Consider the following 10,690-nt stretch of genomic DNA (forward strand, 5'->3'; position numbering starts at 1 on the left):
TATTTGGCCTAAATTTTCAAGCAGTAAAGCAGTTATCTGCCTACTCCTTTTAAAAGCAAAATTGATATGGGGCTTTAAGATGTGCACTGGTTCCTACCCGCTTGGTACAAGGGCTACATGGCAGTTAGTAACAGGAGATAGAACAAAACCACCTACTGCTGCGTAACCTCTGCAAGAGCAGGCTCTGTGGACAACCCCTTCTCCATTTACACACCTAAAACTCTCGTCCCTTCTCCTACCAACCTGCGCACGGCTGATCTTCACCTTGGTGGCTGCAGACCCACCATGCACCCAGTTACGCTGTTCAGCATTCTCCATTATCAATCAAGACCAGGCATTTAATAGATTCAGGGGTTTTATTAGTTTCCCATGTGAGCATTACAATTTATAATACATCTAGTTTTACCTCCAGAATCAATCTAATTTAGTACATCATGGTATTTAGTAAAACCAAGCCTGGTAAGTGGGCTACTGTTCCTGTCCTTCACAAAAGGCAAGCTAGAATGTCAATCACTTTACAGACACTTAGGAAGTGTTTCCTCAAAACCACTCAGCCCCAAAATTAAATGAGGAAGCAGGTACAATTTGAAGCAGAAAAGATTGATTTGGTCGTTCCCCTCCCCCAGCAGAACTGAATTAACAGCCACAGTTTTGCCTCGTTACAGTTTTGGAACCTCAGTTGAAATACCTGGAGTAGCTCAGGATGGGGTCACAGGTGCCCAGGCCAGTACCTCCTTACCGGTAGCCAGGTCCAGGCTGGGAATAGCCCTGGGGGCCGAAGGGCGGCCGGCTGCGGGCATAGGGGTTGGGCCCACTGGGCGAGGGGCTGAAGCCGGGCCGCGGCTGGTAGGCGCCGGCCGTTGCCTGGGAGCCGGGGCCGCCGCCTCCGTAAGGGCTGGGCTGTGCGGGAGGCGCAGAACCGTATGCCTGAGGCGGGTAACCAGCCCCCGCGAACTGCGCCGCCGGTGCCGCCGGCGGCACCTGCTGAGCCGGGCCCGGGAAGGCGGCGGCGGCCGGGGCCGGAGCCGCAGCCGGAGTCGCCGTCTGGGTGTAGGCCGGGAACTGCTGGGCTTGCTGCGAGGGGGGCTGTGGCTGGCTGTAGCCTGCTGGAAAGGCGAAGAGCAAAGCGGTGAGAGCGCGGCGAACCGCGGCACGCGCAGAAAGAGCTTTTGTTTTCCACTTGCTTACAGTGACAAACATGAAACAAGGCAGGAAGCACAGGGAAAGCAAACCAAGAAGCAACTGCAATTGTTCCTGCCTTGCACATAAACACATTGCCTGGTTGTCGGGACCCTATTCTGGCAGCACAGCAACACTGAAAACAGTCACTACAAAACAGTTTTCTCATGACTGACAAGAAATTAAAAACCCAACAAATAGTATTTTACCATCACATCACATGAAAAATAAAAGTCGTCATTAGCAAATGAGGCAAAATGCAACCTTTCCCCCAAATAAAAACTCAAAACTACTCTGTCATGAAAAAATTGTCAGGGTGTAAATTTAAGTCATGCCTTTGATTAACTCATATGTGTTTTCAGTTCTTTAGAGCTCAATATGAGAAATCTGTGCAGAACAGAATACTTCAGCACAGAACTTCCATTTAAACATGTCCAAATCCAAAACTTGATTTTTATGTATAAAAGAAGCTTCCCAGAGGAAATTTCCCTTGTTGAAAGCTTCAAAATGACACAGCTCCTTTCATGAAGAAACAGCTACTTTTATCCACCATGAAACACACCTGCAGCTACTTGCAATGAAACCTCTCCAGTGACTGGAATCCTGTCAGCATTAAACACCAGACACACGAATTATTAAGAGTGCACAGCCCTAAACAGAAAGAGTAAGGATTGAACAATGCACTGGAGTAAATAAACTCACCTTGAAACCCAGATCAACATTTACTCATGAGACAAACCTCTGAAGGGTCTGGTTTTACTACCATGAGTAAATTGCCACTTTGTTTCTGTTAGATGTACAAGAGTGGGAATAGATCCCATTCTCAGGGAACAGGGGTTTCAAAGGAGACAATACTCATGGGAACAACAGCAAAACAAACAAGAAACCCTTTGAGGCAAGATCTTCAAAGGCTGCTGTTGCTAGGTCCTCCAAAGGAAAAAGACTGTTTCTGAAAGATCAGGTTAATTGTGAGCTAAGTTATGAGAAGCAGAGGCATCGAGATCAGTTGTGGTGTTTCATTCTTAGGTGAGGATGATGTAGATTAGAATGCAGAATCGCACCCTGCACTACAGCTTTCACAGGAACTTCTCCAGTAAAAGAACAGATTAGGTAATGGTAGAATATGACTAGAAACCAGATGGAAACTACCCCCTCACAGTTTTTAAGCCTAAAGAACGTCAGACAGACCCTTCTACTTCCAACAGGCTTGTTACTTCTTAATTACACTTCATAAAGTCTGTCACTGTCTTCTAATTATATATGGGGGGGTGGGGGGGGGAGAAATCTGCAGGGAACAAGGTACCATCTAGACACCCAAATTAACCAGCTCTCACACAGTGCACAGGAACAAGGGTGGGGGCCTAAACCTTCAGTTCCAAGTTTTCTAGGGTTCTTCTATACAAAATAAGTAAATATATTTCTTTATGATAAAATGGAATTTCTTCATAAATAAATTAAAAAATTTCATATTTGACTGTACATAAACCACCAGTGTACCAAAAGTTTTTAGTACTGCTGCTAAAAGTCTACTGGCACCTTTACCTGAGGCATCAGCAAAATCAACAACTAAAAAGCCTATCACCTGAAAGTTTCTCAGAAATGTACAGTACTTATAATAGCTAAGGAGTTAATGACAGCTATAATCAGTGTGCACCCCATTAGATTCTGTACATGAAAATCATTCTAGATGCAAGAAATAAGGGCCATCTTTATATACCTATGGTATTTAAGTTAGCTAAATTGGGATCTTTCAGTCACCTGCCAGAATCCCAAGACTGCAGAAGTTAATCCTGACAATGGCTCGTACTTCAGGTGATTAATTTTGCCTACCTTTCTAACAACACATTCTGCTGATTAATAATGAAGTCCGCTCTGGGTCACAACCAAGTAAAATAAAGACACCACAACTCCAAATGTGTATTAAAAATATAGACAGCTACAGTGTTCTCTTCTAGTGATTTCTGAATTGTGCCAGTTCCCATCAGAATAATGGGTACTGTGGCTTCTCAGCACCCTGACCTGCCCCACAGGCTCAGGAACTGAGTGAGCTGCTTACCTGGGTACTGCATACCATACTGCTGCTGAGGCTGAGCCTGAGGCTGCTGAGCAGGGTAACCAGGCTGTTGGTACTGCTGATACATCTGACCTACGGATTAAAAACGTATTTAGTTGAAGGCCAGCACCCTAGCTATGTTACAAACACACAATGAACAACATCCTAACAACTCAAAAATCACAGAAACAAACTTACAACATGTAAAAAGGTCTTTTCAAGGAACCTGAACATGGTGGGTGAAGTCTGAATATATGTGTTCCACCTGAGTGTTAGCTTTAGCAGTTACCAACTGAAATCTATGTACAGATTTTAGTTTCTTAACCATGCTGTTCTAAAGATTAAATGCTGCTTGTCTATCTCCAACTGAATAAATAGTTCTAAGTCAGCACATGAGACCATTTCACGTGTTCAGAAGATGCCAGAAGACATGCACCTTAATCAATGCTACTCTGGTGGGTAACAGAGGAGGAATCTTTCAGCATCTTGATAACTGCTCCAGAACTTGCATGGTAAATTAAAGTACTTCAAAAGTTTAACATGTCCTCAGATTGTCTGTTTATATTAGTTTTTTAAGACCATTTCTGCATCCAAGCATTATAAGCATAGTGGTACATTATTTATTCTGACCACATCTTCCAGATAAGTCACCAGTCTGTCAGTATCTGACTTGCTGTAAGCCAAGTCTTTTAAAGAGAGCTGGGGCATACATCCTAAAGCAGAAATAAGATCATTCTTAAGCTTGGGTATTCCAATTCAGTGTGAAGTTTTCCTAAACTCACTCCTCCGAATTTCTTGGCAAGAAGAGGCAAAATTTTTGTTCAGACTTCACCTATAGGCCTTGTTCAGGCTTTATGCTTCTGCCTTTTTTCAATGTAGTTAACAGGCACAGTCACAGAACAAAAGCAATTATCTGCCACAACTAAAGCTTGGCTGAGCTGGAGCAGACATGGAAACTTCACTGTTACTCTAGCAACTTTAAGTGTTACTCTACTGCTATTCATCCTGCAAAAAGCAACACGGGCATAAATACACTGTAAAGCCTACCTTCTAAACTGCACCAAGAAAAATGCAACTCAGCCCTGCTCCAAGTCCTCTCAGACCCTGTGCACACTGCTTTAAAAGAACTCTGTATTTCTTTTTTTCTCTGCCTTACTTGCAGCTTGAAAGCAACGGTATCTTACATTCACACTAAAGTGATCAAAATATTATTTGGTATGTAGCTATTGTGTGATGAAGAGCATGCTAAACACAAGGCTTGAAAGAATTTAAGCCTGTTAGCTTGGTAATTAAGAATGAGAGACTCAGAAAGCATGTTTTCTGTTGCTTCAACTCAGCTGTGAAGAGGATGTTCTAAGAGAAGCAAAGCAGCAAGAAGCTGCCTGTCTCAGGTTACCTATAGGCTAAGGCAATGACCACACTGGCACCTGCTGGACGCTCCGAGTAAAGTGCTGTGAAAGATAGCCCTGCTCTTAACACCCTGTCACAGCAGGGAGCTTTTCCAAAGCTGGGAAGGCTGCCTGTCTTCACCTGGGTAGAAGCTTTAGTGAGGACCAGAGAAGTGTCCCAGTGTCGTTGTTACACCCATGAAGGCAGTCAGGGATCCACCTGGTCCTTAAACACAGTTTTCCCCTCTCACTGGAGTTCTACTCTGAAGCCAAGATGAGCTACAGCATCAGTGTCTGGTTTTGTACTTAAGCAGCACTTACTGCAGTCAAGGATCTGCCAGCATTTACCATTATTCCTGTGCACTGAAACAGCCATTTTAGCCAGATTCAGGAAAAAAGACAAACAGGTGTATTCACACAATATTCTCTTCCCTAGAAGATCGTGAAGTGCTTACAAGAACAAACTTCGCATCCATTTCAGTAAAGACTAAAAAAGCATTCAAATCTGTACAGAACAGATTCTGTTCAGTGAGTGGATTTAGTGGTACAATAGCACAGGCATGCCAAATGAGACAGCACTATGCTGAAATGTCTTTTTCAGTATCATCTATTTGCAAAAATGCCATTAAAAAAATAATCCCCAGTATAAGCAGAATGATTGTCACATGATGGCCATCACCATTTTACTTATATCCTCAAAACAGAATCACAGAATCATAAAGCAGTTAGGGTTAGAAGGGACCTTAAGATTCTCTAGTTCCAACCCCACTGCCATGGGCAGGGACACATCATACTAAAACCATGTCACCCAAGGCCCTGTCCAACCTGGCCTTAAAAAACCACCAGGGATGGAGCATTCACAACTTCCTTGGCAACCCATTCCAGTGCCTCACCACCCTTAAAGAACTTCTTCCTTATATCCAATCTAAACTTCCCCTCTTTAAGTTTTAACCCATTATCCCTTGTCCTATCACTACAGTCCCTAATGAAGAGTCCCTCCCCAGCATCGCTATAAGCCCCCTCCAGATACTGGAAGGCTGCTATGAGGTCTCCAAGCAGCCTCTTCTGCTCCAGGCTGAACAGCCCCAACTTTCTCAGCCTGTCTTCATACGGGAGGTGCTCCAGTCCCCTGATCATCCTAGTGGCCCTCCTTTGGACTTGTTCCAACAGTTCCATGTCCTTTTTATGTTGAGGACACCAGAACTGTACACAATACTCCAAGTGAGGTCTCACAAGAGCAGAGTAGAGGGGCAGGATCACCACCTTTGACCTGCTGGTCAAGCTTCTTTTCATGCAGCCCAGGATATGGCTGGCTTTCTGGGCTGTGGGCTCACACTGCTAGCTCACATTAAGCTTCTCATCGACCAACATCCCCAAGTCCTTCTCTTCAGGGCTGCTCTGAACCTCTGCACAGGCTGTAGCTGTGCCTCGGATTGCTCTGACCCAGGTGTAGGACCTTGCACTTGGCATGGTTAAACTTCATCAGGTTGGCATCAGCACACCTCACAAGTGTGTCAAGGTCCCTCTGGATGTTATTCCTTCCCTCCAGCGTATCAACCGAACCACACAGCTTGGTGTCAGCGGCAAACTTGCTGAGGGCGCACTCAATCCCACTGTTCATGCCACCAACAAAGATGTTGAACAAGACCTGTCCCAACATCGATCCCTGAGGGACACCACTTGTTACTGGTCTCCAGCTGGACATTGAGCCATTGATCACAACCCTTTGCATGTGGCCATCCAGTCACCTCTTTATCCACCGAGTGGTCCATCTATCAAATTGATATCTCTCAAATTTAGAGACAAGGATGTCATGTGGGTCAGTGTTGAATGCTTTACACAAGTCCAGGCAGATAACATCAACTGCACTACCCCTGTCCACAGCCCCATCATAGAAGGCCACCAAATGGGTCAGGCAGGATTTCCCCTTAGGGAAGCCATGCTGGCCGTCACCAACCACCTTGTTGTTTTTCATGTGCCTTAGCATGCTTTCCACGAGAAGCTGATCCAGGATTTTGCGAGGCACAGAGGTGAGACTGACTGGTCTGTAGTTCCCTGGGTCATTGGTTTTCCTCTTCTTGAAAATGGGGGTTATATTTCCCTTTTTCCAGTTGTCGGGAGCTTCACCTGACTGCCACGATTTTTCAAATATGATGGACAGTGGCTTAGCAACTTCATTTGCCAGCTCCTTCAGGACCCGCGGATGGATTCCATCAGGTCCCATGGACTTGTGCATGTTCAAGTTCTTAAGATGGTCTTGAACCAGATGCTCTCCTACAGTGGGCCTAGGGTCTTCATTCTCACAGTCCCTGCATCTACCTTCCAGGACTTGAGTGGTGTGGTCAGAGCCTTTGCCAGTGAAAACTGAGGCAAAGAAGTCATTAAGAACCTGAGCCTTCTCCAAATCCAGGGTAGCCAGTTCTCTTGATAGCTTCCAGAGAGGGCCCACATTGTCCTTAGCCTGTCTTTTATTTGCAATGTAACTACAGAATCCCTTCCTGTTATCTGTCACATCCTTAGCCAAGTTTAATTATAACTGGGCCTTAGCTTTCCTAACCTGGTCCCTAGCTGCCCAGACAACATCCCTGTATTCTTCCCAGGCCGCCTATCCTTGCTTTCACCTTTCATAAGCCTCCTTTTTCTCTTGACGTTTCCTCAGCAAACACTGGGAAGATGGGGCAGAAGCACAGCTTGGGGTATTTGGGGTTTATTTCAGAAGTGAACTAGTATTTTAAAACTAGTTTATAACGAGAACATGCTCTGTTGAAAACCAGACCATCCTGCTGAAAACCTGACCATCAAAACTTAGCCAAAGATCTGGCTGGGCCATGGCCCTGCACTAGTTCTCATGGGACAGGACAGGTCCTCAAATTACCACTGGATTGCGGTGCTATCAGACAGTGAAGTATAGAAAGCTACTCCCTGTTTCAAAGTAGTCTTTGAACAATTTGGGTAAAAGCAACTTAGTTAATTAAAAATCAAACCTCAGGTTGGTAATTTCACACATATTACCCCGCTTTGGTAAGAGACCACTATTTACCATGCACATAAAGGCACAGCATAAGCCCTGACACTAGCATTGCTGATGAACAAAGTGCAATAATAACTTCTGATCTCTTCAAGAACTGAACCTATTTTATTCATTGAGTGAACCTAATCAATACTTAACATATTCAGTGGCAACAATAAGAACTGCATAAGCTGTAGACCAAAACCTTCGCAATTATTACTGTTGTACTTTTACCTAAAAATAAAAAAGGACTTGGGCAAAGCACAATTCAGTATTTAAAAATACAAAAAAAAAAAAAAAAAAGCACTCTACTTTCCTCAACCCAAGTTCAGAAAAATCATTATATCTACTCTGAAACATGAGCCTAGACAACTCCTTTAGCAAGTACAGAGAGTTTTGCTGAAACAAGTATTTTTTCCCTTCCCTGATGTTAGCAGCCAGTCAGGATTCCAACCTAGTGCTGGTAGTGCTTTAGGGCATTTCATTTGTTTCAGTCTAGTTTAACATAGACACTTAAAACCTCATACATTACTGTATGGAAGTAAAAAGACTAAATTCATAAAACGCAAGTTCAGTAACTGAGGGCATGTATTTTTTTAAGTTTTGTTGTTACTGACAGAAGAACTGTATCTTTAAGCTACAAAGATGTCTCTTGATGTTTCTTCATATCACATGAATAATTCATACAGAAGCAAGGGGGAAAAAAAAGGGGGGGGGGGGAACCCCAAAGCTGAAAGCAGCAAAATAAGTGTTTTATAAGCTTTATTGCAACCAACAGCATTCACGCCTGCTTATATATTATTTGTAACTAAGAACTGTTCAAATGCTCTGCAACAATGTCAGAATGTTACAGTGCCCTTCAGCCAACACATTCCAAGTGACTGTGGATATCGTGATCCTCCTCAGTAATGCCTCTCAAGTGTCTCAGCATTACGTCAGTACAGAAAGCATCAGAGGGCTGCAACTTGTTTCTACACTAGCACAGAAACAACTTTACATTGTACTTCATAATGAGGCAGAAGCACCAAAGTCACTCCACAGACAGTTTCCTCCAAAACTATGCAGACCTGAAGGATCAGAGCTCTTCAAAAATATGAGTAGAACAATGATGCCCAAACACAGCAAACCTCTGAATAGGTTTCTTTTTAGAAGAAAAAAAAAAAAACGTGTAAAAGGGCATAGTATAAAGGAATCTGCACATCAGAGTTAAGACCAAGCCTTAAAGGAGAGCCAGCTGAGGCTCTCAAGGGTTACACAGAAAAACTATAAAGCAATGAGACAGTCACAAGATTTAACCTGACTAGCTGTCCTGGGTTTAACAGTGGCAGTCGTTTTTCTCTTTCTTGGTAGCTGGTGCAGTGCTGTGTTTTGACTTTTGGGCTGGGAACAGAGCTGATAAAAATGATGTTTTGGTTTGGCCAAGGACTTTGTGAGCCTCATGCTCTGCCAGGGAGGAGGGGAAGCCAGGAGGAAGCAGAGACAGGACACCTGACTCAAACTGACCAAAGAGGTATTCCATACCAGAGCACGTCATGCCCAGGATGTAACTGGGAGTTACCCGGAAGGACAGGGGGTCTGCTGGGTCAGACTCGTTGTTCGGCACATGGTATTGCACTCTTTTCCCTTGCTATTATCTCTTATTGTTGTTAGTGGTGGTAGCGGTGGTGATTTGTGTTGTACATTGGTTGCTAGACTGTTCTTAACTCAGCCCGTGGCAGTTGCATTCTTTCGATTGTCCTCCCCATCCCTCTGGGAGCAGGGAAGGGGGGGCAGCCCCTGGGGAGGCGGGGGGGAATGTGGGCCTCGACTGCTTCCAGCCTGGCACCACTCACTGGGAGTGAGTGCACAAGCTGTCTGGCTGGGGTTAAGCCATGACACTAGCACAGAGCTGTACGTAATAAAGAAGCAATGAAATAGTGGCTCTGGCTTGTTAGACAGAAATTAAGAGTAAACAATATTTTTAATTCACAGAAGACAAGCCAACAAACTTAGCTGAGTAAAAGCTTGATTCAACACACAGAGCATGATAGGAACGACGATCTTCAGCTGTATCGTGCAGCCTATATAAATCTGACTTACAGTAAAGTAAGCACAGATGTAAGTAGAAAACAGTACTACGAAAATACTCTTCACCTTACATCACCTACCTTTACATAAAGCTATTGCTCCATCTGCTGTTTCTATGCTGAACAGCACTTCAGGAAAAAAGCTTTTCTGCCTATTAGAACACATGATTTTGTAGTTTGGTATTGACTTTGGGCTGCTAATATAAAGTTATAACTGCTGATCCCTCGGATTCAGACACCATCATTCATGCATTACACAGCAGAAAACATGCTCCTTACCTTCCACCTGACCAGTCTGTGGCTGTGTGCCAGGGTACGGTGGCTGGTGTGCCTGAACCCCAGGTGGGTGGGCTGCAGAAGAGGAAGAAGTGATGCTGTCCGGTGTTCCCGATCTCTCTTCTGCAGGGGCACTTGGTGGTCCTAGAGGCACAAGGACAACATACAGCACTTCAAACTAACAAAGTTTGAATTAAAACTCTTGCACAAGACCATTACTTTGCAAAGTTTTCAACAATTTTTTTTCAGTTTTCCATAGATTTCCATCTGAGAGTCACACCCAAGCTAGAACTGCACACATATTTGCAACACCTAAACTCTCCTGTGAATATATGGGAGGGAATTTTCAACCTGTCTTTAGGCAACTCAAGTTTCATCCTTCCAAGGAACCTGACCCATCTGTGGGATAAACCCCTCCATAACATGCTTCTTCCACTGCTTCAAGCATTAACCTTGCATATGTCAACTGAAGACTTGCTACGTTTGGACAGCACATGCACCTACGTACCTATTCTTTCTCATCTGGAGCAAAGGTGAAAGGCTGTGTGAAACTGTTCGAATGCACTAGAGTTTTACTGTGGTCCACACGGATCTTCCCAGCTCCTAGCTACATGAATGCTACCTATGAGACGCTACTTTAAAATACATGCCTAAAGTTAAACACAAGCATTAGAATTGCTGCAAGTTCACTTTTAAGAGCATTATATTTACATAATAT

At 44.1% G+C, this 10,690-nt stretch overlaps 1 protein-coding gene across 5 annotated transcripts in view; it reads right to left on the reverse strand.

Annotated features, from left to right (window-relative positions):
• Nucleotides 1-337: 337 nt before the first annotated feature.
• TFG (trafficking from ER to golgi regulator) overlaps nucleotides 338-10,690 on the reverse strand; it is a 31,326-nt gene continuing 20,973 nt past the window's right edge. For 4 of the 5 annotated variants that reach the window (XM_061366591.1, XM_061366594.1, XM_061366590.1 and 1 more), the window contains 3 exons: nucleotides 9,976-10,116; nucleotides 3,236-3,325; nucleotides 338-1,106 (listed from right to left, as the gene is read on the reverse strand). In XM_061366591.1, the coding sequence (XP_061222575.1) occupies nucleotides 736-1,106; nucleotides 3,236-3,325; nucleotides 9,976-10,116 (602 nt within the window). In that variant the 3' untranslated portion in view covers nucleotides 338-735. The remainder of the gene's footprint in view (nucleotides 1,107-3,235; nucleotides 3,326-9,975; nucleotides 10,117-10,690) is intronic. The other variant, XM_061366593.1, reaches the window with a different exon arrangement.

This window comes from Neopsephotus bourkii, unplaced genomic scaffold (assembly GCF_033783945.1).
Source record: "Neopsephotus bourkii isolate Nb327-2 ecotype Australia unplaced genomic scaffold, CSIRO-AGI_Nbou_v1 NB_1350, whole genome shotgun sequence".
NCBI classification, from domain to species: Eukaryota; Metazoa; Chordata; class Aves; order Psittaciformes; family Psittacidae; genus Neopsephotus; species Neopsephotus bourkii.